Source organism: Manacus vitellinus, unplaced genomic scaffold (genome assembly GCF_001715985.3).
Source record: "Manacus vitellinus isolate BGI_N305 unplaced genomic scaffold, ASM171598v3 scaffold_7_pilon, whole genome shotgun sequence".
Lineage (NCBI taxonomy): Eukaryota > Metazoa > Chordata > Aves > Passeriformes > Pipridae > Manacus > Manacus vitellinus.
The window spans coordinates 29689900-29717423 of record NW_021940813.1 but is presented as its reverse complement, the minus strand read 5'-3'; the positions used below and the strand labels follow the sequence as shown (position 1 = coordinate 29717423).

Below are 27524 nucleotides of genomic sequence, written 5' to 3'. Positions count from 1 at the left end.
TGGAGAAGGCTTCTCTCTTACTAAAAAATTCTGAAATGACAAAAATAAGATTAGTTTATATTTGAAACGCCTTACCCTGAAAATACCTTTTCACTGCAACACCGTTGTTGGTCAAATTCGTCTTTGCTCTAGACAAGAGTAAATCTGGTGTAACCCCACTACTAAAAATGTCGGTGTCATATGGAATTCATGTACAGAAGTTGCTAAACTGAAATCTCTGCAACGAGGTCAGAACACAGCAAGTATTTTTTGCTGCAGAGGATGCTGTAGAAAAATAATTGCTTACATGAAACAGTGGAATGAGTTTCTGAGGGCACTTAGCTCATCATAGGTTGAGTACTTTTACTGTTTCTGTCTTGCCATAATTCTTCAGAATGTCTTCTAATTGCTTGTTTCATATAATTCGTCCTGCATGCAAAGATCATGAACTGCTCCAAAATAAGATGAGGGGATTGAAAATTGCCTGAAGTGTAATCCCAGGACTTTTCCCTTCCCTTTAAGATTGAAAAGTGAAGATCCAACCCTCTAATTAAATAGATGTTTTTATGAGTGAGTGTTTATTGCACTTCTTTGCATAAGCATGGCAATTGTGATAGCTATCTTCAAATGATAGGGAAATTAATAATTTCTTGTCACCATGTAAAAAATGTACTACAGCAAAGCCTTTTAGAATTATACAACAGGCTATTTCAGTTGGAAGGCACAATCATCTAGTTTAACCATCATCTAGTTTAACCATCTGACCAATTCAGGACTGACCAAGAGTTAAAGCATGTTGTTAAGGGCATTGTCCAAAAGACTCTTAAACACTGACAGGCTTGGGGCACTGACCACTTCTCTAGGAAGCCTGTTCCAAGCTTGACCACTCTCTCAGTAAAGAAATGTTTCCTAATATTCAGTCTGAACCTTCCCTGATGTAGCTGTGAGCCATTCCTATGTGTCCTGTCGCTGGATTCCAGGGAAAAGAGCTCAGCATCTCCCTCTCCACTTCCCCTCCTCAGAATGCTGTAGAGGCCAGTTGGGTCACCTCTCAGCCTCCTTCCCTCCAGACTAGAACAACCCAAAGTCCTCAGCTTCTCCTCTCAGCATATGCCTTCCAGCCTCATCACCAGCTTTGTTGCCCTCCTCTGGACGCATTCAAGGACTTTCACATCCTTCTTGCATTGTGGGGCCCAGAACTGCACACAAGCACTCTAGGTGAGGCCACACCAATGCTGAATACATCAGGATATTTGCCTACTTTGAACGACTGGTTGTGCTGTTTGGTGTACCGCAGGATGGGGGTTTCCTTCTCAACTCCCAAGACTTCCTCCTGTGCCATGGTGAGCTTGATCATGCTAACCAGCACTCCCAAATCCCTTTCTGCATGGCTGCTCTCCAGCTACTCCTCTCTCAGATTATACTTGTGTCTGGCACTACTCCATCCTAGGTACAGAATCTGGAATTTGGACTTGTTAAATTTGATCCCATTAATCGTAACCCAATATTCCAATCTATCTAGATCCCCCTGCAGAACTTCCTGTCCCTCAAGAGAGTCAACAGTACCTCTCAGTTCAATGTCACCAGCAGACTTGCTAATGGTGCATTCAACCCCTGCATCCAGGTCACTGATAAATATTTTGAACAGAACTGGCCCTAGAACTGAAGCCTGAGGAACATCGCTGTTGCCCTGTCACCAGTCAGATGTAACCCCATTCACTGCTACCCTCTGGGCTCTGCCCTTCAGCCTGTTCTTCACCCAGCGCACTGTGAACTTGCTTGTCCCACACCCGGACAGCTTGTCCAGAAGTATGCTATGAGGGACAGTATCAAAAGCTTTACTAGAATCCAGAAAAACTGCATTTCTTACCTTCCCTTCATCCACTAAGTGGATGACTTTATCATAGAAGGATATCAAAGTAGTTAAACAAGACTTCCCTTTATGAACACGTTGACTGTGCCTGATGATTGCATTGTTCTTTGAATGCCTTTCAATAGTACCCAGTATAATAATCTCTATATTTTTTCCAGGAGCTGAGGTTCTGTAGTTCTCTGGTTCTTCCTTTCATGCCCTTTCTGTAGACTGGAATAACACTGGCAAGCTTGTGAGTCAGCAGGGACTTACCCAGATTCCCAAGACCTCTGGTAGAAGACCAAGAGGGGTTCTACCATAACTTCAGTACTCTGAGATGAATCCCATCAGGCCCTATGGACTTGTGAATATTCAGCTGATACAAATGGTCCTTTTAGAGTTTCAGTGTCCCAGATTTTGAGTTTGAGAAATATTTTGTGGTAAACTCTGTGAACTCTGTATGTAAAAGGCTATGTTGCCAACAGCAAATCTAGTCTGTGTTGCCAGCTGCAAATCTAATACATATAGATACATCTCGGAGTTTCCTAAAACCACCCAGAAAATGTTCTGTACATAAAAAATTCATAAATCAGGAGCTCAGTTATTATGTTTCACACATTTTAATTTTTTCATGTTACATAACCAGCTTTATTTGTCTGCAGAATAAATGTGGTGAGTGATGTATTGATGCTCAATATGTCATTCTATTAAACCTCCGATATTTCTCCTCCTTTTTCAACAGGCTAAATTCACAGGGACATTCCTTGAGAGGTAGATTTATTAATTTTTAAGGCCTGGGTTTTCCTAGTATTGTCATTTAAATAGCCATGAATTTCTGCCCTTAGAACTCTAGGTGACATGATTTCATTACCAGTATGCTCCTTAGTTTAATTGATACGTTTTATCAGCTATATATGTTGGAGCCATCTGTTTATATTTTTCTTTTGTTACCAGAAGTAAAAATACAAACACAGTAAATCCTCATTTTAGCTGAGTTTAAATACTATTTCTTCAATATAGTGTAACAAACAATTTCTGTTAACCATTTGGTTGGCCAGGTTACTTAATCTCCAACAGGTCTTTGTTAGAAAGTAATTTTGGGCGCTTTATTTATTGCCTCTAAAGTATCAGACAGTTTTCACTTGCAGTGCTGAATATTTCTAATGTATTTCCTGTTCTTAGTGCCAGCTTTATTTTTGAATCTTCCTTGCCTTCTGCCCTACCAGAGTTTTCTATGATGTCTTTCATTTCACCACTTGATAAAAGTGTAAGACTGGGCTGTAGCTATCAGCAGAGACAGAGCAATAACAAACAATTTGGAAAGCTATGAATGGTTTGTTTTCTATGAATGCATGTTCTCTGCAGTTTTCACAGCAGACATCTTTGCCACTTGCAGTTCTTAGCAAAGAATGAGTTGAGAAGTATCATGTTGTAGAGAAGCAATGAATCCCTAAAATAAAAGTGTGAATTGCTGTTTCATTGTAATTTTGCACAAATAGACAAAATGGGCAATATCGTAGAAGTGTGGAATGGTTTGGGTTGGAAGGGACCTTAAAGACCATCTAGTTCCAACCCTCCAACCATGGGCAGGGACACCTTCCGCTAGACCAAGTCACTCAAAGACCTGTCTAACCTGGTCTTGAACACTTTGTACGTGTTGCTGACAAAGATGTTAAATAGCACCAGTCCCAATACTGACTGCAGTTGCAGAAAACTGCAACTGTAAGAAATAATGTTTGTTCATCAAATCAACACCTCTTCAGTTTGGGAGAAGGCCACCAAATCTGCCAAGCACCATTTGCACTTAGTGAAGCCATGTTGGATGTCATCAGTCACTTCCTTGTTTTCCCTTTGCCTTAGCATACTTTCCAGGAGGATTTGCTTCATGATCCTGCCAGGTTCCAAGGTCAGACTGACTCGCCTCTAGTTCTCCAGATCTCCTTTCTTTCCCTTTTTGAAAATGGGGCTTATGTTTCCCCTTTTAAAATCAGTGGGAACTTCACTGCACTGCCACGACTTCTCAAATTTGAAGGATAGTGCCTTAGTCACTTCCTTGGCCAGTTCCCTCAGGAGCTGCAGATACATTTCATCAGATCCCATGGACTTGGCCATCTTCTAGTTCCTTAGATGGTATCAAGCAATTTTTTCCTGCAGTGGGTGGTTCTTAATTCTCCCAGTCCCTACCTTTGCCTTCCGCTGCTTGAGCAGCGTGGCTGGAACACTTGCTGGTGAAGATCAAGGCAGAAAAGTTGTTGAGTACCTCAGTGATTTCCATGACCTGGATAACCAGGTCTCCTATTTCCTTCTGGAAAGGGCCCAAATTTTCCCTAGTCTTCTTTTTATCACTGATGTACCTATAGCAGCTTTTGTTGTTGCCCTTGGCGTCCCTGGCCAGATTTAATTCTGTCAGGGCTTTAGTTTTCCTGATCTGATCCCTGACTGCTTGTACAATCTCTCTGTATTTGCTTGTCCTTGCTTCCACCCTTGGGTTTCTTTTTTTGTGTTTGAGTTTGTCCAGGAGCTCCTTTTTCATCCATGTAGGCCTCCTGGAATTTTTACCTGATTTCCTCTGTGTCAGGATGCACTCCTGAACTTGGAGGAGATGATCCTTGAATATTAACCAGCTTTCTTGAGCCCCCCTTGGCCTGAAGCCTTCTACTGCACTGTGCAGGTATAGGACCTTGTAACTTGTTTAAGTTAGTCTTCTTGCACAAGCAGGGTGAGTGTGATTACTTGTACAAGTGTTATGTTTGGGAAGCAGAAATAGCTGAAAGGGCTTCACTCTCTATGAATCTGCTATCAGCCCAAGAGGAGAGGCTCTCTAAAAGAGTAGACTCTAATAGTAGACTCTAATAGATTCCTCTTTGGTCTCTTCTCTGCAGATCTAGGGTCCAGCTAGTAAAGATAAATCAGAATTTCTGCTTGTATTTCAGAAGGTCTTTGTAGGTTCTTCTTCATCTTCTTGACTGATGGAATGCCATTCTCATGACAAGGTTTTATCATAAGAATAAGTGAATAGGATAAAGGTCTTGATTGAACTTTTTCCTTGGTATTTGGGAGTCTTGGAAAAGAGTCTGTGACAGCAAGGTGTGAAAATGTCTCTGTTGGGGAGACAACAGAACTGAGATGTACAAACTTCACCATCAGTCTCTTTTTACAAAAAAGGACTGCATACCACTGTATAAAAGCAAAGATTTTTATGAGAAAACTAACAGTATTTTATGAAATGACCTCGTAGTAATTGCTGTACATAATTCCGGTCTAAAATGTTGTATTTTTGTCTTTTTCATGATATTCATTTAGAGTTAAAATTGAGCTTCCTTTCTTTTTGATTGTTTCATCTAGCTTAAATTTTCAGGATGTTAGAGAGCTGAGTGGGATACAGAGAAATACACTGTCCTGTAGAATCATATTTTTTATTCTAAAATAATTACTAATAAATTATATTTTTTAAGGAAGGTGGATAATTTATAACAGTAACAAAATCTTGTTCCATTTTTAGAAGCTTGTAATACTGATTTAATATTAAATGGTGTGAAAGATAAAAATACATACATTTCCATTTTTATTCTTTTTATGTTTGCAACATACCCTATGTACTTCCATGGTATGTAGTGTAAACAAACATTTTCTTCACAAAGGTTGATTTTGATCAGGATATTTGTATAGACAAATGTGTCAACATCTGTAGAACTAACACTCTTTTTGTTGATCAGCTTATATGCTATGTATATCACACACATGATACCTGATATAGAATCAAGATTAATGACTATGTCCTTTCTGTATCAAGTGTTTGAGGACACTCTCCTTTTTTCAAGTACAATCATTATTTCTTACAGTTGCAGTTTTCTGTTTTAAAGAAAAAGAAAGAAAGAAAGTTTTAAAGTAAACTATCTTCCTGGAGGAAGATAGTCTTGCAAAGCATGAGTGAGGGGGTTTGGCTTTGCTCTATTGAGCTACATCACTCATTTAACCTAAATCTTGCCAATCAAGCTGCACTGACACATGTTTCAATATCAAACTTTCCAGCAAAATTAGCAAGTTTTCAAGAAGCTAGTCAAACAGAGATGTCTTGTGGTAAGACTATTGAAAATAACTGAATAAGACAATATTTTCCTAAGACATTATTTTTCTCCTTCTAGTATTGATAAGGGTGCTGTTTACATACTCTGAAAAGGGAATAATGAAGGAAACATGAGGCTTCCTCTCTCTTGAGAGGCAGCACTTCGTAAGACCATGAAAAAATCTGCATTCCAAATAAGTTAAATCAATATGAGAAAGATATTTGTATGTATCACAGCCAACCATATCCCCATTTGCAAAGTATCCTAGCTATTGTTACGACCTGAATTGGAAAAAGTTGTAGAAATAATTAATGTTTTCAAAACTATTGAAACCTACAGTGAAAAGATTCCTTCTAACCCTTTTATATTTTGCATTTCTGTTTTTAGTGCTCGGATTAATTAAAACAGTAGATTAAACTGAGTTTTGAGATTCTAATAGTGCAAAAATGTTGTCTAACACATAGTTGTGTGAATGAATGTGGCAAAAAGTGTTAAAGGTAATTTTGGGAGACAACAGAGTGGCAGGTTTGTGACCCTGTGCATGACCCTTATCTATTTAAAATGCAAACACTGAACCAATGAGAAATGTCCATTGGCTTTAATTCCTTTGCAACGTCTTCAAGAGTTCTTGATGATTAGATGCATTTTCTTAATTTTTTTTTTTTTCTGAGCAGCAAAATTCTTGGGATGGACGAACTCTTTTCATTATACCTACTTTTAGATCAAAAGAATTAGATGCCAGTGACTTTTGGAGACCTGTGGCATGAAGTTGCTACACAGGAGATTCCATAATGTTTGCAAAAAATTAGTATACATTATGGATTAATTAAATATTTCTATCTGGGACACTGCAAATGGACATTGAATGTTACGCATTGACCTTTCATCTGACTATTCAGAACTGAAACTTATGGTGCAACATTCCTTGTTATAAGTATCTTATATTTACAAAGGATATATCCCTGTTAAAAGCGACTTCCATTCCCTTTATATCTTGTAGCTGTTATGCACTGGTAGAGATTAATTCCTTTAGACAGGGTAAATGTTCAAATTTGAGTGCACACAAATGTGTATTGCTAAGGCAAGTTTCAGTGTTTGTCCCTTACTGGAGAAATGTACATTCGTGGGAGCAGAGATTCTTGATCTAGCCCTACTGCCTGTTGATGCACTTAGGAGCATAACATCACTGATGATAATTTTAACAGATGATTATTATGAAGTCTTTCAAAAAGAATTCACAGTATTTCTAAGTGGAAGAAAAGCAATGTTATGGCAAGGAGAGAACAAAAAACCAATGTGGATTAAGTGCATATTTGGGCTCCTAAAATACTTTGTTGGGTTTAAAGAAAAAAATTAGGAAATGGAGATTCAAGCACAGTACACAATTGCACTTTCTCTTGATATATTGCAATGTATCTTTGAAAGAACACACAGTGAGTTGAAACCTTTGTTCAGTGATTTTCTTCAAGAGGGTTTCTGTGTCTTCAGTCAACAGACATTTACAGGACACTGAGAGCTCCTGATGCCAAGTTCCTTCATTAGAGAACCAAATTTTCTGATGGTACTATTATGCACATGTGGCTGCAAATTCCCTAGCAGGGAATTACCTTCCAGACTTTATGTCTAGGATATCTGTTTAGCATCTTGCTTCCCCTGTCCTTCACAGTGCTGCTCTTTGAGGGCTCTGCTTTCTGAAAGCTCTCATTGGTCAGGTGTGAAAATGGCATTGCTTGCTCTGCACTTGGGGGCTGTCTGGCAACAGCTTTAAGACTGACCTCAACAGCAAGAAAACGGGTTTATCATTTTAATGTCCTCTGCGTAATCACCTTCTCTATGCAGCTTGGGACATACACAAGGAGGAGTCTAAATTAAAAAGGTGTTGCTAGTCTGCACAGTTGGGGATTGTGTCCTGCAACAAGTAAGTTACTACAGTACATCAGGATACTTGCAGATAAATCTGAGAAACTAAATAGTTCGATTTGGTTCTCTGCTTAAAATTATACAGTAGGGGAAAATTCTTTAATTAGGTTGAGCAAGATGACATATCCTGTGATTTTAGTATTTGTTGTTAATTGGTTTTTTAGATGTTGAAACACAAAATTGCTTTGAAATAAATATAACTTCATTTTGGATTGCATGTCATGTTTGAGCAGTGATGGTTCAGGAGAAATAAAGTTTGTGGGGAGAAATGTCATCTTTCATTACTGTTTCATGGAAAAAAACCCAGACAAGTTGTTGGGCATGCTGAGCCTTCTTTAGGCCTTAAAATAGAAATAGACATCTTCAGGCAATGTAGAATTCAAGAATACTTGTTTAGACATTAACTTACCAGGGTTGATCAATTAAAGGATTTAAGAGGGATGAGTAACACCACCAGTGGGAGGAATGGGTAAAGGGTTGGAATTCTTTATAAAGCCTATATATTGCTCCATACCAAAAGAACATGCACAGTCAATAAAGGTGAGCATCATTCAGCTATCAAAGTGAAAGGATTTTCCAGGAAGTAGCTGTTCCATCTCTGAGATCATACCCCTTGAGGGGGACCTGTGAAATACATTAAAATGACAATTAGAGGATTAAAAGTCATAACTCTATTCACTACTGAAACTCCTGGACTCTGAGAAGGCATTAATTTCAAGGTATATCACAGTTTATTTCCACAAATCTCTTCCTGCTTGATCTCTTGTTATTCCACATTTGCTTACTCTTTCTCTTTTCCTTTTGGTTCCATGGGCTTCTGTACATGTTAAAAACAGGAGAATAACATTGTCATCTCTCCCCTTGCTAATAACCTTCTCTCTATAGGTACTAATTACACTTTTCTTTCAAACCAAGTGGTTACAAAATTACCTTGAACTCAAACCAGTTTTTCCCAACTAAGGTGTAAGTTGTTTAGCTTTGAAGGATGTTACTGGCTGAGATCTGGTGCTACTAGAAAGCCTGCCTGCTGTATTTTTGGGCTCTATACCAGTTGCCTAATGAAGTCTATTATGTCTCTCTGCAAACCTCATTTCACTTTTCAGGAAGTTTATTTTATTTTATTTGCTACGTTTAAATGAAATTCATAAAACTTGCTCCTCTGGCTTTGGCTGACATAGAATTAGTTTTCTTCTTAGTAATAGCTGCTTCAGTGTTGTGCTTTGGATTTACTATAACAATAATGTTGATAACACACTGATGTTTTGGTTGTTGCTAAGTAGTGCTTATTCCAAGTGAAGGACATTTCAGTTTCCCCTACTCTGACAGGGGGCAGGAGCACAATAAGCTGGGGGGTGGGTGAGGGGGGATAGGCAGGACAATTGACCCCCAACTGGCCAAAGGGATATTCCATACCATAGAATGTCATGCTCAGTATGACAACTGTGGGGATTGACGAAGTGTCACTGATTGCTGCCAGGAGGCGGGCTGGGTATCAGTCAGCAGGTAGTGAGCAATTGTATTGTGCACCACTTATTTGTCTTGGGTCTTATTCCTTTCTCTCTCTGTGTCTCCCTTTTTAATTACTATTGTTAATATGGTTATTATAATAAATTTTTACTATTATTATAATTAATTATTATTATATTTTCTTTTGTTTCAATTATTAAGCTGTTTTTCATCTCAATCCACAAGGTTTAATGTTTTTTTTCTGATTCTCCTCCCCACCTAAGGTGGGGGGGGGAGTACAAGATGGAAGCTGCATGGTGCTTAGTTGCTGGCTGGCTTTAAACCACTTGCAAATATTTTCCGGTGAACTAAATCTACATTCTCTGGTAAATATAATGTTAGAATAAGAAGCAAAATAACTCATATCTACTTATGAATTTAGAAGCCTGCCACATGGACCTTTCTCCTTTTCTCCCTAACATGTCAAATACTTTTGATTATAACAAGGATTCAGAATTATTTTGGTTAGTGACACATGATCTACAGCCATTTTGACTGAAGGTTTGGGCATCTTTTACTACCCTCTCCAGCAAGAAATGAAAGGGGAATTGATTTATAGTTGCTGTCAGTTCCCTGTAGAACTAGAAGGATCTAATGGAAGGCACTCAAAATCTTAAGACAGCCTCAGTTTTGGTAGCAGTACTTGTGCTAGGCTTGGCTTAATGTTGATACCTTCTTCTTAGCATGTGGGACTAGCACAAAAAGTGAGTTTAGATCAAGCATATGATGCAAAGACACTAATAAAGAAAAACAACATCAACTACAAAAACCCTCCTGAAAAAAACTCCAACAACTCCTCCCCCCCAGGTTAGTCTTTGGAATTACTGGTAGTTTAAGCTGTTTCCTTTAATGAACTTTATTTATATTGTGTTGATGGTTGGATAATGTCTCCTGATTCTCTCCCTCTTTTCTTCTTAAACTACAGATTCCTGTACTTCTCAACCTGAGTAAAGATCCAGATGTTAACCTGCCTATGAAACCATTAATCTTCTCATTGGCCATGGGTGCGTGCCTTGGAGGTAAGAGTTTATGTGAGAAAGCTGACATAAGGTAATAGCTATGCAACTATGACATGGATAAACTGGCACAATAGGTTCAGTCATTTTACTGTGCAAAGCATATGGAGGGCCTGATCCAGCTCCTTTTGACTTCAAAGCACTCCTTGATAAGGATCCCAGTTACTGCTGCTACAATAGGATTTTTGCAGTCTGTTTTTGGAGTCTGTATCTGCATAATCTACAGACACACAAAAAAGCAGTCCAGATGGTGCTTGTAGGGTTCTGATCTTTTGTGAAGAGAAAAGACAAAGATACATTTACAGCCATCGTTGCTCATTGAAAAGATGCAGAAACTATATAATAGCTGAGATCTGAATGCTTGCTTCAAAGTCTGCTGAAGTTACTGAGAGGTTTTCTGGCTGGCTTACAGAAATGATTTGAGTATCCATTTTCTAACCTTTTTCACTCCTCATTCAAAGGAAATCCTTTTGAAGTCTTTGGGAAATGCACTTCTAATAATGAAATTAACAGCCATTCTTCTAGTGCCCATCTTTGTGTAAACTGGGATTTTGTGTACTGTCAGTGCATTAGTTGGTTTCATCATGTTGGTTTTTTTTAATTAAAAATATGGCATTTATGTGTTGTAGGTCCAGGATTTCCTCTCTAATTGTTATAACAATAAAACAGCCATCCAGTAGTTTTTAAATTAATATTTGCAGGGTTTTTTTTACATTCTGCTAATGGCTTACGAAGGTGTTACAACTCAACATTTCCAAATAGCAAGTCCACTAAGTACAATTAAAGTGTGTAAGTTTTTAATGAGAAATAAAGTTAGTATTATTTTTTTTACTACTTAGAATTTTAATGCTAATTGCATTGTGTCGGGCTGTGTTTTGACCTCTAAATATTTAGGTAGTTAGTTTATATAAAGTTAAAATGGATAAAATGTTGTTTCACCCTGGATCCATGCCTTCTTCCCCTCCATACCCCTCCAAACAGTTTCCTTGATTTTCAGGGATTAAAACTGAAACCAGTTTGGGGTATAATACAAGTTCTGGTTTGTTTATTTAGCTAAGTGATTGCTAGTACAAGTGACCTTAATACCTAACAAAGATTATAGTGATATAATTTACAGATTGAATTTTAAGAGCATGTTACAATTCCAGGACAATTAATACCAAACCACAGTTATTCATTTGAGGAATATCTCTTTGTGCTTATCAATACTCATCATTATATTGTGACTTTAATCTGTTCCTCTTTAAAACCAGTTATTTGAATAATCTCTATATCTTTATATAGATGTTTGCCATAAAAATATTGTCTTTTTTCGCATTTTAATTGGACTCAAAATTCTTAGAGGTCTTTTGCAACCTAAATGACACTATGTTTCTGTGAATTTGTTGATCACTGAACATACTATTATTTCGTTAAATTTTCAGATTAAAAAAAAAGCATAAGGAGCATAAAGCTAGCCAGATTCCGCTGACATATTCTCAGTGGGAGGCACTTCACCAGCCTTGGAGCCTTAACAAGTCTCAGCTGATATTCCTCCAATATCTGTTATCATCTTAACCCAGATTCCCTTAATTTGATTTATTGAAGGGGTGCCTGGAAGAGACTTCTGTGTGTATGCAGTATGAGACAAAAGTAAAAATGTAAACATTACCATGAGAATTATTTGAATTAAAGATATTAGAGATCCATAGGAGGTGCCTAGGTATGCTCCATACAAATATTTGCATAAAAAGTTATATCATAATCAGCAAAAGCTTAAACTCTCCAGACTGTGATCTATTACGATAAAGCTGAGCATTTGCTGTGTTAGACTGAAATTTAATATGCTTCTGATTTTCCATTGTCAAAACAAAAAGCTAATGGACAGGAGCTTATTGTTGGAGAATAAAAAGTGTGGAAAAGCTTTAGATTTAGAAGATGTAGCCCTGAAAAGTAGGGGAAAAGGGGCTTTTATTTTTCCTAAAAAGGAAGTGTTGATAGCTTTTAAAAACTATTTCCAAAAGAGAATTCTTATCAGCCCTGAAGTAATGTGAAAGAATCCTCAAGGAAGACTAATCCCACTGTGGAAGGAGTAGATGAAAATGATATCATTGCTGCCTGGCGCTCAGGGCAAAAATTGGGTCTTATCACTGTTTATGCAACCAAAGGAACTTGGATAAACAAGACATCTTGTAGAAGAGTCTGATGTAATAACAACATATTATAACTACATATTTTAGGGCTAGCTGTTTCCTACATAATGCAGTGCTTATTTTCTGGTAATTTGATACCATTTCTGGAGTTGAGGGTAAACACTGCTTATGTATCTGTAAAAGGAGTGTCAGTATTAGCGTCTGTCTTGGAAAATGCCATGCGGCATTTTCTCCTAAAAAATTTCCAGTGGTGGCAATTACTTTTCTCCTATTGTCACAAAGTGCACAGGCAGCTACAGGTTTGGTAGATAATAGGATGAGAAAAGACAGTAATTTTCCTTCATTGCTTTAGCTGTTGTCCTGGAAGGATGGAGTCAGTTTCAAATAAGATGAAAAGACCTTTGATGGTGTAACTGCCCCATTGTTGTCATTGTCTCCCTAAAGAGAGCTGCTGCTGTTAAATTTCTGTCTTTCATGGCATTGGGCTCAGACACAAGGACTAATGGAATATCATGTAGGTGCTCCTTGTTCTGTAAAATGTGTCTCTGAAGGTGAGAAGGGATGAAAAATTCTGACTCTTAATCAAGGAAGCCGAGCACAGTGATAACTGTGAGCAGTTCCTGGTGAGAGTCACAGTTTTGAACTCTTTGGATATTCCTTGGAGTTTGCCTGTTGTCTTTGGCAGAGGTTTTCTTGTTCAGGTCAGGTCAATCTTACAAGGTTAAGAAATAAACATAATAATTTTCCGGGGGATCTGGTTCTAGAAATTTAGATTTTTGTTTACCCCAGCCTCCCTGTTTGATGATGGGGATACTAGAACGTTCAAGATGTTTATTCATCCACTGAAATTGCCAGATGCTCTCTGTTGAGCACATTGGAGCCCCTCATGTGACTGAGAGGTGTTCCCAAAGACAGGTCAGATGAATTCAGACTTTTAGGCCCTTTGATTGGTCAAATCTTCTGAATGCTGAACAACCCTATTAATTCACATCTGTCTGGGCATTAGTGGCCAGGCTGACTAAGTATCTAGAAAACTTGTGTTGCTCATGAGGTTTTTTTATGTGATATACCAGTATTTCAATTACATTTTAACAATGAAGAGAAAGAAAATAGGAAATCTAAAAGGTACTAAAGGAAACAAACAAGGAAGGAACTTCTGTGGTGTTCTGATGAATCTGTATCTGTATTTCTTTTGCACGAGAGGACACTGGATAAAGCTTCGTTCATTAATGCTTCCTATTTTAGTACATGATAGAATTATGACACTTTGGAGACTGAATGTTATGTAGACCTTCCAATAATGTCCAGGGAATGGTGCCCTGAAATTCTGGAGAGCAAATGAAGGTTGCTAGCTACAGCAATTTCAGAACAAGAGGAACTTTAATTGCACTTTTTCTATTGACTCATGAGTTTTAAAATAGCATGAAATAAGGATTCAACCTAAATTGAGTAAGTGTACAGACAGAAATTCACCTGTTAAGATTGTTCAATTGTGTAGAACTAGATTATGTACTGAGCTGAAGAGGTTATAGCTAAAATATTATTTGGAGGGTTTTTCTACATTTGACATTTAAAGAGCTGGCATTTAATTGGCTTTTTATCTCTTTCTTCCCCCCCCCCCCCCCATGATTTATAAACAGTATGCTTTTGAAAAAAAAATCAAATTAAATTTGGAAGTGCCTACCTTCTGAGATCTCAGGTGCTAGCATAGAAAAGTGCAAAAACTACTGCAAACCCTGTTCTATGGTCCAGAGGGAGTATTTTCTACAATGTATAGTTTTTGCACTATTTTCCTTCTCTGTGTATTTTCTTGAAGGACAACACCTGAAAGTCATCATTTTCACAATTCTGCAGAAATAGGCACTCTCTAGGATGCATACAGCTGTGCTGTTCTGGCCCCATGACTTGTCTGTAGGCTCTGCATCAAGACAGGAGGTAGGGAGAGAGGATTGCTGGAACTTTTCTTCTAACCTTACAGGGTCAAAACACAGGTGTGAGTAAAATTCATTATCCACAGGGCATGTGCTAATTACAGCTATTACAACTATCCCACAGTGTAGCTAAACAGTGGGATTTCTCTCAGTGGTCCACTGCTGTAGCTATTCTGCCTCTCAGCACCCCTCCTTAGGTCCCTGGTGCAGATGGGGCCTTGCACAGTCAAGTGTCACTGATTCATTATTCCCTGCTGATTCTGCTCAATAAAATCCTAAACTTTAAAACTGAAGTTTTAAAGCTTCAGACACACTAAAGGTATAAAGCTAGAAATATCGTTTATATTCATAAACAAACCCTCTTTCTTTGCAATATGAGGAAAAAGTGATATCCTTCAATAAAGCATAAAATGTATTAAATATATGATAATTAATATTATGAAAAAATGTAGCTACTTTGAAGTTCTTTTATAGTTACAATAGATGAAGTTTGTATAACACTTTTCAACTTGAAAGGTTAAAGAAATCTATAAAAAATGGTATAAAAATATAGCCATTTTTTAAGAGGAGCACTATTCAGCTTTGGGTTTGAATTTAACTGTTGTATAAAATGTGTAATTGAAACTGTAGGAAAATCATTTGGTGGAGGCAATCTACCTACCTGAGCTTGATTTTTACCAGGACATGGATGTTGAAAGTTGCTGTTGTTTCTAAAGGAATCTTTTAATGACAAGAAATCCTAGGGCTTAGTTTCCTGTCTTATGGGTGAGATAGTCCTGATTTAGGTAAGTATTTTTTTCATGGATATAAAACTCAGTCCAAATCAAAGGGTGGTGTTATAAGGAGTTAGAACAATCTTTCAAAAGGAAAGGGACATCATTGCTCTTGACTTTGAAAGGCAGGCAAATTAAATAAGGAAATTTAGGAAATCTCTCAAAGTTTTTCCTTAAAGACCTCAGGGCAATCTTTAGCAGCATTATGTCTCTAAATTGTACACATCTAGAAGCATGTGTTTTGGATGTCTTCCACTGATGTCTAGTTTACTTTCTGAGTATACTTTGCATTGTTTCTGTGATGTTTGCAATGATGAGAATGATTTAACTGTGATTGCTGTCCATTAAATGGCAGTACTACATGCTTATTCTTAACAAAAAACTCATTCATACGTTAGCTGAAAGTTTTTCAGTTTTGTTGTAATCTGAAAAACAGTGTCATCGGATATAAGCATGAGGAATCTTTTCACTCTGTTTATACTTGAGAGCCCAAACTGTCCTCTTGCTGTTTTCTGTAACACTCAGAATCTGTAACGTTCTATAAAAATCCAGCTGCTGCTTTCCTTAGCTCCCTCATGACATTGAAACTCTGAGCTATCTTCATGCTTTTTCAGTGTGAGCTTCTTAAAGCCTAGCAGTGCTGAAAAGTCCTTGGTGTGAGATCCAGGCTAGTTACCAGAGTCCCTGCAGCTGAAGGATGTTCTTTAATGTTTAAGATTACCAAAGATTATGCTCTTTGACATGGAAGATATACAGAAGAAAGTTGTGAACTTAAAATGTAAAACCAGCTAAAACTGAGTGTGTCCATTTGACAGACTTATGTTTGTCTGTATGAAGGCAATATCAGAGGCCTGTTTGGTTTTAAAACACTGAATTAATATGGGAAATAACCCCCATACTGAAACTAGTAGATTTTTCTCAGCAAGGACATTTTTCTAAGCTTAGAAAGAGTTACCTTGGCAGACATGCATATACAGATGTACGTATGTCATTAAGCGTGAAATATTAAGTATATGAGCTAACAGATCCTGTTTCAGCTGTACTGATGAGGATTTATAGTTTGGATGGTAAATCTTATATTTTAAAATGCAAATAAAGAGATCTATATGTGATACTAATTTAGAAAAAAATTATAACAAACATCAAAATCACTTGATTATAGTGCTAACATTACTGATAAATTTGAAATGCTTCTATTAATGGTTTTAAATCTGTGTAAAATAACTGCAAGCTGTAACATTCTCCAAAGTAGAGATAGGATAGTGATCAGAGTTGGCATTGGAAGCTCCCACACAGTATTTGTGGAGATGTGTTTAATTTTCTTTACTTGCTTTGTACATTTCTTTATTATAAATGACAGAAAATTCTTTCCAGAAGCCTTGGTCACTTCTGCTTTCAGAATTATGTGGAACAGACAATCTCATTATGTTGTATTGGTGAGTTGCTGCAGTATGAGAATACAGACTCTCAGTAGCTGTCAGCAGAAGAGGTATATTCAGTTAGAAGGTAACACTTGGGCTATCAGACAGAACAAGGCAGGGAAACTATTGCAAGCTTCAAAACACTTAAGTGCAGAAGATAATACTGGACCATCTACTTTCCTTCTTCTGCAGATGCTTTCCAGGTACCTCTCTTCTGCACCTTGAGGTGAAAAAAAATCTTGGTTTGCAATATTCATATTGATTTATACTGAGGAATCAGACACTCTGTATGACACTAAGGAAAGTTATAATCATGCTCCAGATATTATTTATGTATATATTAATAAATCTCTCCAGCACAGTTGCAGTTAGCACACCTAAAGCATTGGTGTTGTGAAGAGAAGAAGAAGTTGTGAAACTGTTTTAAACAAGGCACTTGAACTATAACAAAACATAACAGGTAGGCTCTGACTGAAAGTCAAGGTGATTCAAGGTAGACTCTGAATTTAGAGTAGCTAGATATTTGAAAATAACTTAATGGAGGGACACATTTTTTTATTTTAGGAATATTTTTTGTGTGCTGCTTAACTTCAAAGTAAGTTATGATAAAGTTGGATAATGTACTTTTATGCCAGGTTTCTACACATAAAACAATTTTTCAATATTTGCTCTCTAATAGTGTCACATGTGGCAAAGCTGTGAATGTGAGTTGACATAGTTTTAGTCTCTGAATCTAAAAGTCCAAGATAAAATATGTGCAAACTGGGACTTGTGTGCAACATTAAAAGCTTTAAGTGGAACCTATTTGAATATGTGTCTCAGGGTGTGGGGGAATGGCATGTCAGAGTACACTCCTGATATTATCCATCATTGTACTAGTTTGTTTTACACTTGTACTGGATAGGTTGACTTTGAGAAGAGGCTTTAGTGATCACCTCAGGTCTTATGTATCTTTTACAGATGTCTGGATTTGATAGAAGCTTATTGATTTATTCATGTCATTAAAGTAACAAGTGCAGGATGTTCAATAACTCACCTTATTTATTTCACACTTTTGCTAGAAAAATGAAAAATTTAAATTTCACCTTTTCCTCTCATAGCAAAAAAGAAGCAATGAGCATTGACTAGTGCAATACTTCCAGTAACTATCTAACTAACACCAGTCTTGCTGGTGATGTTGTAGTGGTGATAAAAAATGGTAAATTTCACCTCATTAAAAGCATTGTGTGGAATGCAGTTCAATGAACTTTTTGGGTAAGTTAACCCAAAATTTTCATTTGCATTCTTTAACCTTTTTTTTTTTTGGTATATTGTACATGTTTATGCATTTATGTAGAAACATACCATTCAAAAAGTTTCCAAATCAGCAAAAGAAAACAATCCTGGTATCCTAAGACTGCAGGCTATCATGAATAACAGTATGGAATGAGTTCATGCATGCCTGTGTCTTGACTGGGACTTCTAGGGACTGCTAATGGTTTAATTGGTCTTGATTCTGTTCTTTATTGACTGCAAAGTTTGATTATCCAGGGCTTGTTAATTTTAACATATAAAAAAATACTAAGATATTCAAGACTTGCATATTATTAGAACATATTAAAGACTTGTGGACATTTAACAGATGAATATAAATGGCTTTTTTTTAATGAGGCAAATCTGGATTACTTTTATGTGAAACTGAAAATTTGTGAAAGCTATGAAGGCTGTCTCCTGTAAGGCTAATCAAAACCAGAACTGGTCAGTGTTCACTTTGGCAGACTTGCTCCATTTGCTCAGTCTATGCTTTAAGTAGAGAAATGGCAAATGCTATGGAAAGGAAGCCAGTCACATCATTCTACCTTTATTTAATGATGGGAGATTGCATAGAATTTTCTTTTAAAAATTGATTGGAAGGAAGGAGTTGGCGTCCTTCAATAAGTTTTGCTATGATGCTGTAATGAGATGGCTTGATTATGGCATAAAACAGGGCTGAGAATCCTCACCCTAAAATTATTCATGACTATAGCAAACTCCTGGTTTCAGAAAGAGAACACTTGTCTGGACAGAGCAGTGAGAACAGCTGTGCTATGTAAAACTGGGCCTGTCACAGATGTTTTCCAAAGGCCAGGGAAAAGCTCTTTTCGAGGCTTTTGTTGGCATGAAAATAGGGTAGTCTTTTTGCTTCTACGCTAGCTGGCCAGAGATATAGGGAAGAGAAAATGCAGAAAGTCTCCCAGTTGAGCACAGGTATAGCTTGTTCTCCACCATCAGAGCATGTGGAAGGGAAGCGGTCTGTGATTCTCACAGCAAACCAAAACTTTTCTGTAAGCCATCCACTTTTTCACTTGCTGTTACCCAAGGTATTATCTCCTTTATATTCAAGAAAGTTACTGTTTATGAAGGCTGCTCACGCTAGGTCAAACAGCTTTATTAGTGATAATCCCTTCCCTTTGATTTTCAGTGCTTTGAGCAATAAATACTAATCCTGCCAGGCACTTTGAGGTGATTCTCCAGGCAAACATATTAATGCAGCAAACACAAGGGTTAGGCTTGCTCTTGATGGAGGCAATACCAAAGGGACTTCTGAGAACTAACAATATTTAGATATAATAAATGTGCTGCTGACAAGTAAAAATAAACAGTTGAGAATGAAGCTTAAAGTGAGAGGAAGCAAGTTATTGTTGCAAACTCTCTCCCCTTTATTGTATGATTCTAATCTGATTTCCCTGCCCTTTTCTTCAGTAAGCCTCATTGGTTCTCCTAGCATTGATTTTCAGTGCATTGCAGGTTATAGCGACTTGGGCAAACTCTGGGTACTGGGAGAGAGGTTGTCTGGGCCCAAGGGAGATGCATTCTGTGTCGTGTGCAGGATTTGGGTTTACATTTGGCAGTCTCTGAAGGAGTGATGTAGTAGAGGGTAATAGCTGAGCACTGGGTTGCAAAGAAATAGCTACAAGTGGAAGCAGAAGGCTAGAAGAGGCAGGGCTGGTGGATAGTGCAGGTATCAAATCACCTTATCAAACCTTGTCAACATCTTCCTGCTTGTAGTTCTAAGTTAACTGGAGATGCAAAGGCACATTTTTGTGTGTGAGGCTTAGATATATCTTGATAGATTTATTCTTAACTAAAACTGTTGAATACTGCTTTATACTTGCAATTGATTTCACATTCCCTAAATATATTTGAAGTCATTTGCCTTGAGAAATACCAGAAAGAAACTTTTATATCACCTTTTCTAGACAGAAGCAGAACCTCCTATTGTGTTTCTGCAATGATTGAGCAAAGCTAGAGCAGTTCCATGGAAAAATGCATATGATCTGTGAGGATTCCTCTGTCATTTTCTTCTCTGTAGCTTAGGCAGCAGCATGTGTTTAAGCATCTGTATCATTCTATGACCACACTTCAAAGTGAGAATTATTATTTTTTTTCATTAAGAAAAAGATATCTCTTGATTTCATGCTTATAAATTATTAAGCATAGTTAGTATTGACATCAGTGCTCGTAGTCTGTCAAGAATAAAAGGCAGAATAGATATTCAGGATAAAATGTGTTGCTTACCTCATATGTATCACAAACTATTGATATTACAAAAATAACATATAATTCATTGTAGTGAAACCACGTTCTTAATAACCATCTGCCTTGCAATAAAGGATGAGTTACAGTAGGAGTCAACAAAAAGTTACAATAGGTGTCATAAAACAGATTGGTTATTGCAATATTATTGTTTCACCCATGTGTTATTTTGTTTTGATAATACAAACAAGCAAGGAGGAGTCTTTCTAAGCTGAATTATTCTTAAGATTGCAGATGATGTGAATATGAAGTCAAGATTGGGTAAAGTCCTAAAAAATGCTTATTCTTAATTTGCATCAATTTGAATGAATTTAACATGTGTAGATTTCTGTGTACATTAACCTAGTCTTTGGTTTTGCATGATTCTGAGGTCACAGTGTTGCTGTTTCACTACTGACTTAAACCTGTGCTGTGGAGACAGATGTTCTTGGGAGGCGAAACAAAAGTTTGCCTCTGTTAATTTCAGTGTTGCTCTTTGAAGCCTGCTGAGCCAGTACCTAATTAAACTGCACACACACTCCAAACAAATGAAAAAGAAATGCTGCTCCTCTCAGATAACATTTAAGGTGACGATTTCTTCTCAAGTGAAATCTGCTTGGGGAAATCAATTCACTGCTGAAGTAGAAACTCTTTCCATAATACTTCATTATGTGAAAGTATTACTATAGCCCATACACAGTATAGGAGAGTGTCTGCTGATCGGAGATCTCAGCTGTATCTACTCACAGCCATGGGACTAGTGCAGTTTCAGTTCCCTTTCTTTAATTTGAAGCCAGAGCTATATTCCTTGTCTACAGTAATAATAGTCTGAGAGTGATGACTGATTTTGCTACACACAGAGCAGAAACCTCTTATGAAATGTTTGGAGGCTGTAGACTAGTGATTACTTTGGAATTGAAAATTCCTAAAGTGTTCCTACCTGACTCCTCTAATAACATCAACTGCATTCGTTTGTTCTGTTTTTGCATTAAGCCACATGCTTTGTGTCTTGGCTTTCTCATTCTAGTAACTGCCAGGAGCACTGTTGTTCCATGTTCAATTTAATATTTTTAATCACACATCAAAATAATTAAGATACACTTTGAGACAAAGAGAGGGCAAGGGAAACGAGCTGTGCCATTTCTAATGACCAGTGCTAGACACTGCTTTTTAAAGGTTTCTGTTCTTCTAGTAAGCTTAGTCATCCTTTTTTCTCCACACCTGAAGCATGTGTGCATGTGTGTGGGGGTGATTCACTGTGTATGATAAGAAGCCGAGCTCACAAATAGTCCTTGATGTCTCACAAGAATGATCATGCTACTTTTATGATCACTAAGGATACACCCTTGTACTGATGTGCAGTTTCACCAACATCAGCAGAATTCCTCGTAGACAGACAAGACCTCTGCACTGAGCTCCAGATCCTTTGCAATGTCAAAGTCTTAAAAACAGAGCAACTAGGAATTACCTCACCTAGCATAGCTCCTGGTAGAACAGAAATAAATAGGAATAAAAAAATAAAGGGTCAATTAAATATATGGAATAAAATGTCTATTTGGGATTGCAGGGAGTGGAGTGGAATGCTTTTCTCATCTCAAGAAATTTTCAGCTTCTTTCTTCTTTTGTAGTGGTATCTGCTCAAGAGCTGTTTTAGGCTGCTGCTAAAAAATAAAACCAGTCTCTTGTTCTTAATAGGTGTTGCTTAGGCCACTCAGCTGAGACAACAGATACCCTTATTTAGATCTCTACTCTAGGATGAAAATCTCAGTTTGCTGCCTATTTTGTGTTGATAATTGATCAACTTGGAGTAAATAAGAGTCATGCTTTCTCTTCAGAGTCAGTTGGAAAAATATTGACCATACTGCAGCCTTTTATTGGAAAGCTTTGGCTCTCAGGAAATCAACTAAAAATAATAATATTATTAATAATAATAATAATAAAAAATTCCTGAGCGACTTTTGGGAGTCTAGGTTTTTTCTCAAAGTTGTTTCTTTGTCCCTAGAATGGCAAATCAAAAATATCTGAACTGTAGCACGTAATTTTATTAGAATTTAAGAGTTTTCTATTATTTTTTAAGAATATTTTTGGACAACTCCTCATTTTGTGTGCATTTTCAGGTGCAGAAGGCCGTATGGGTACCATGTGCAAATACTTGGGGCAGTAATACTTCTGCCTTTATTCTGAGATACTCTTCAGTAAACTGATCTCTGAGTGACCTGAAGCATTTACTAAGTCAAAACAATTAACTGGGACATTAATTGCATCTATTTCTCTCAAAGTCAGACCAGAAGAGTTTCCATGGAGCTGAAATTTTTAACAGAACCAAAGTGAGAAGAGTAACTGTATGCTAATGGGAGCAAAGGAAGGCTTGTGCTTAGAATAATGGATTGTTAATGTAGTGATGTATGGCAAAAGAGATGACTTGTTGCAATATAAAAAAAAAATCTCCTAGATTGTTACCTCCTTTGTTCAAAATATCAGTCAGCAGAATGGAGGAGTCACTATCACTTCCTGAGTCGTACGTTAGATCAGAAACATTTGCTGAAGCCATCTGCTTTGTAGAAGTCAAGTCTGCAGCATGTCTTAAGTCTGAGGTATGACTCATAGCAAAGATATAGAAAAATGGGTCAGTCTTTCTGAGCTCTGAATACCTGACTTCTCTACATTGCTAGATTCTTGAAAGTTTAAAGGAAACACAGAAATAAATTAATTACTGGAAAAGGCTTAGGAGAAGAGAGGTGTATCATTCTTCCAAGAGGATAGATGCACATTGTAAATGTGGCAAATTATTTTTTTTGGTGTGTTCCTCTCTTATGGGGACTTGTATACAATAATTTGGTGAAGTTTACTGAATGAAATTACGTTCCATTATATATTAAAGCACCATAGTGATTAGGTAAACAAAGTTCGTAATCCTTTTGCCTTAGCAGAGAGATTTAAACCAATCCATTCCCCTCCATTGTCTCACTTATTTTGTTTTAAATTTCTGTAAAAAAACCCAAATAAATCTCAGGAATTTGTTAGTTTGTCTATAAAAAAGGCACTAATTTATCAATGTCAAGTTTGTATAAACAAAAAAGGCATCAATTTTTATTAGCATCCTTAAACTATCTCATCTTTTCTTTCCAACTCATCTGATGGTACCTTCTTGTACGCAAAACTAAAAATCAAGAAGTTTATCTGAATACAAGTCTGGTGTCATTTTGACAACTGTTTTGGTGTTATGTTCCTTCCCTATTTTTCTGGCTTAGATAGAATCAGAGATTAATACCAGGTTTATATTTCAAGGCATGAAGCTATTTATAGGATGTGGAGATATTGTCTGTAAGTTTCTTTCCAAGTCTATACAACAGAAATTGATTTCTCATTTCTAGCATCTTAAGACTTTAGCACAGAATAAACAGAGAAAGAGTAAGAAACAGAGCACAACTATAAATTGGTATTTGTTTTCTGAACTGCAGGTAATGGAACACTGATTGGAGCATCTGCAAATGTTGTTTGTGCGGGAATTGCTGAACAGCATGGTTATGGCTTCTCTTTCATGGAGTTTTTCAGGTACAATTTTAAACTCCTCACCTTAAATCTGATGGGTTTTTTTCTCTAGGCAAACCATGAATCTTCTAAGGGGAAAAATTTGGAGAAAGGGTCTACAAAATAGACTTGTGTTCCTAATTTGGTTTTGGCGACTGAAGTGCAGGTGGAGGTCAGATTACCTTATTTTCAGGTAATGCTGATAGAATGCATGAAGGTGGTGAGAGCACAGTGTAACTCCAGGAGAAACAAAGCCTCAGAAATTCCTGCTTTGATCGCCCTCAATCTTCAGCTTTGTATCAATAGTAAATTGTTGCTTTACTGTTAAATACAGTTTAAACCTATGTTCTTATCTGTACATTTTTGTGGGTGTTCTATCATCAAGCAAAACTGGAATGTCCTAATTTAGACTGAGTCAATTTTTATTTCATGATCCCATGAGTAAACCTATTTATCTAAAAGCAGTTCTTTTGACCAACTGTTAAGCAACTATGAGTGAAAGTGTGATGAGCAGCTAGTAATAGCTCAAGTTGTTGCTTAACTATTGTTTAATTAATAATTGATAGCTGTTGTTTAATAATGGGATTTTATTTGCAGATCATTCATCAGCAAATTTTTAAGGCACATGGTGTACTTAATGCATACAGCAGGTTAATATTTTTCCAAACAGCTCCAGTTTTTGAGACTGTGGTTGAAAACTGTAAATGAAAACTAGCAAACAGAGTACTAGCCATGAAGTTCAATTTTAAAATGTAGTTGATTTAACTAAAACACAATTCCTTGCTTATTTTTCAGCACATTTAGGACAAAGGATACTGTTGAGTTCACACCAATTTTTTTCCTCCTTTTTTCTTTACATTGTTTGTTTTAGTTTCTCAGCTTTATCAGCCTTCCTTTATATTATTTACCTCAAAGCCTTCAAAACTGTGTTATTAATATGAGTGATCATACACTATTGTCTGGAGCTGATCCAGTGGTAACCCTAAAAAGAGAAGTGTTCTGAACTACTGTTGCTAAAATTCTTGCTATGAGCATGTGCTACTCATATATCTTCACCCACAGTCATCTGATGACGTTTTAGAAAGGCAGTCTTATGTAGTACATAGTGATAGCTAACAAACTTCTTGGAAGTCAACCCCTTGCACAAAAAAAGATTATGATACAGCAATAATGGACTTGTGGATTGTTCTGTTCCTATTTCACAGATGTTTAGCTCGTCATTTGGGGATTTAACTTGTATGTAGCATTAACAATGTCTCTCCTATTTAGATTTTGTAATGAAATGTTCTTAAGGCTTCTGTGGCACTGACTGAAGGAACAAGGATGTAAAGCCTGCCTAGTCTCTTCAGAACTGTTTACTGTTTCTTCTTTGGGAAGACTGATGACAGTACACAGATGTTCTGAAATTGCCTTCTATATGTATGCTTTTAGTGGAAACGATTACAGGGAAATGCTGTAGACATTGTGAATACAGATGTAAGAATCCATAGTGGTCTCAGGAAGATAGCAATGGATGTTAATTAGAAGAAAGAACATGAGCCCACTTTTGCTGGCTGCCTCTCAATCACTGAGCAGGCAGATCATGAGCTCCTTCACTATTTGTGTTAGAAAATATTTGTTTCAGTCAGATGTCCCCAAATTCACTATTTTTTGAGGCTTCTTCTGACGTTAAGAGGTATTACATATATCCCTTGAGGATTTTGATCTTACTTTTATTTATGAAGGATGTCTCAAAGTATTAAGTAAATTTTCTGCATTTCTTCCCTGTTTGCCCAGGATGACTCAATAGGTTTCACATACCCATTGAGGGTCCTCTGCAGCGCTTCTCCCAGTATAGGCACACATTGTTACTCTCTCATCTTGCAAAACCTTTTGAACCACCAGAGAAAAATCATGGATACTTTGTGTGGTGGGAGATGATGACCCTCTGTTGACTGACTTTTGCTAAGATATCTTTATTGCAACCTGTGCTGGTAGTGTTCTGTCCCTCTCAAATTTCTGTACAGGAAACGCTGTGGTCTTACGAGCTTGATGTACTTCTCTCTGGAGTGCCTTCATCAGAAGAAATCTTGTGCTAGGGGGACAGATGACTGCATGATCATGAATGCTACAGTCTTTCAAAAATCTCTCTAGCCTCCTGGGGAAGCTCCTCCTTCAGAACAACATCTAATTGCTTCTTTCCCTAGATCAAGAGTCCTATCTGCTCTAGGACCTGAGTGCACTTATCTCCCAGACTGCTGGACATGACTGGCGTCATGACCCATTTGGGGGTGCTGTTCATTATAAATTCTTGTCAGGCTGGACAAAGACACCAGTCCACATGTCAAGGAACTCTTATGCTTTATTCTATAATTGTCTTAACTCTGGCTTAAGAAGCCCTTAACTTGTACAGCACACTTCAATGAGCTCCCAACTCCCACAACAAACTTCAGTATGGAGTATAGGGTAGAGTATGATAGCTGTACTTTGGCAAGACAAAGTAAGGGAGGGGAGAAATGAAGATATAAGAGACATTACCCATCAACACATGTAAAAATCATTTCTGTCTGAACAGTGCTCCCAAGAGGAAGAGCAATATTGCCTATGAGAAAAGATCTCTTGGTTGCTATGAATTCAGCTTGCTGTTTCTGGACCTTGTGAGTTTTTTTTCATTATGTTCCACTGAAATAAAAAGATTCACATGCCCCTTAGAATATACCATACTGTAACAGACTTACACCGTGAAAGTCTTTTTACCTTTAAATCTGTTAGACATGGTGGTAGGGAAACTAAAAGGATCTTCTACTGGTAAATCAGCAGCAAAAGGAAGAATAGGGGACATGTGAGCCTCACTGATCAGAAAATGTCATGCCGACAAAGAATGTGGAGAAGGCAGAAGCTATCAGTGCTGTGACCAGCAGCACAAAGTCCTGCTGGAGACCAGTCACTAGTGCTCCCCAAAGTTCTTGTGATCCCCAGTGGTGCCTTCTAAGCTCAGCCGCTCAGGGATTCAGCTTTTAACCAGCCCCAGAAATCTGAAGGCAGGTAATGAATGACTGCCACTGGATGATTCATTTGGAATAATTCAAATTCAAAAGGAAAGAAAAATAGATTATGACAAAAAGAAAACTGAGACTCCTAGGAAGATCAAGCTCAGAATAGCAATTTACTTAAAGATGCTCTTGCATTTTTGTAATTAGTCCAACCAAATTATACTCTTTTTCCACCTTGTAAACTTCATCACCAAACTGCATTTATGTGTTCTAATCTTTCCTCCTGAAAATCTTAGACGTACCCTAATATTTCATTATCCTTCTAGTAATTCAGAAAGCAGAGCTGAACATGACATTCCAGGCACAGTCTTCTTATTTTTTCACATTTAAAAAAGATAAGATTTAATACAAACTGTAGAGCTATTTGTCTTTTCTTTGTTAAGCTAGGCAATCTCAAATTCCTGTTCAATTTGCTACTCACTGTTAAATGCAAGTCTCTTTCAGTTTTCATTTTACTTACATGAGTGTATCTGTTCTCCCCTCAAATTCTTTTAGTTTTCCTACACTGTGGACACAAAGACAAATATTTAAGTGGCAGAAATAGAAGGAATTGTGAGTCAGTGGAGTTTGGAAAAGGAGATAGAAAGCAGTGGGATATTTGCTGTATGTGGTCAAGGGTAAGCATCAGAACAAGCAAACATCAGAGCAAACATCAGAGTAAACAAATGATTGTTATGCCTCTGGAGAAAAGCACAACTTTTTTTGTAGTCTTGACCATGTAGAAAACATCAGATGTGTTAATAATATGAAGATAATTGCTCAGAGGCAGCATATATGAGTAAGCAGAAGGCAGGGAAAGTTAATATGCCTATTAAGATTTTAGTCTAGTT

The 27524-nt window shown here is 37.2% G+C and overlaps 1 protein-coding gene across 1 annotated transcript in view; it reads left to right on the top strand.

The window, feature by feature from the left end:
* OCA2 (OCA2 melanosomal transmembrane protein) overlaps nucleotides 1-27524 on the top strand; it is a 172071-nt gene that overhangs the window by 106169 nt on the left and 38378 nt on the right. The window contains exons 21-22 of the mRNA XM_008931958.3: nucleotides 10250-10343; nucleotides 23593-23686. Of these exons, the coding sequence (XP_008930206.1) occupies nucleotides 10250-10343; nucleotides 23593-23686 (188 nt within the window). The remainder of the gene's footprint in view (nucleotides 1-10249; nucleotides 10344-23592; nucleotides 23687-27524) is intronic.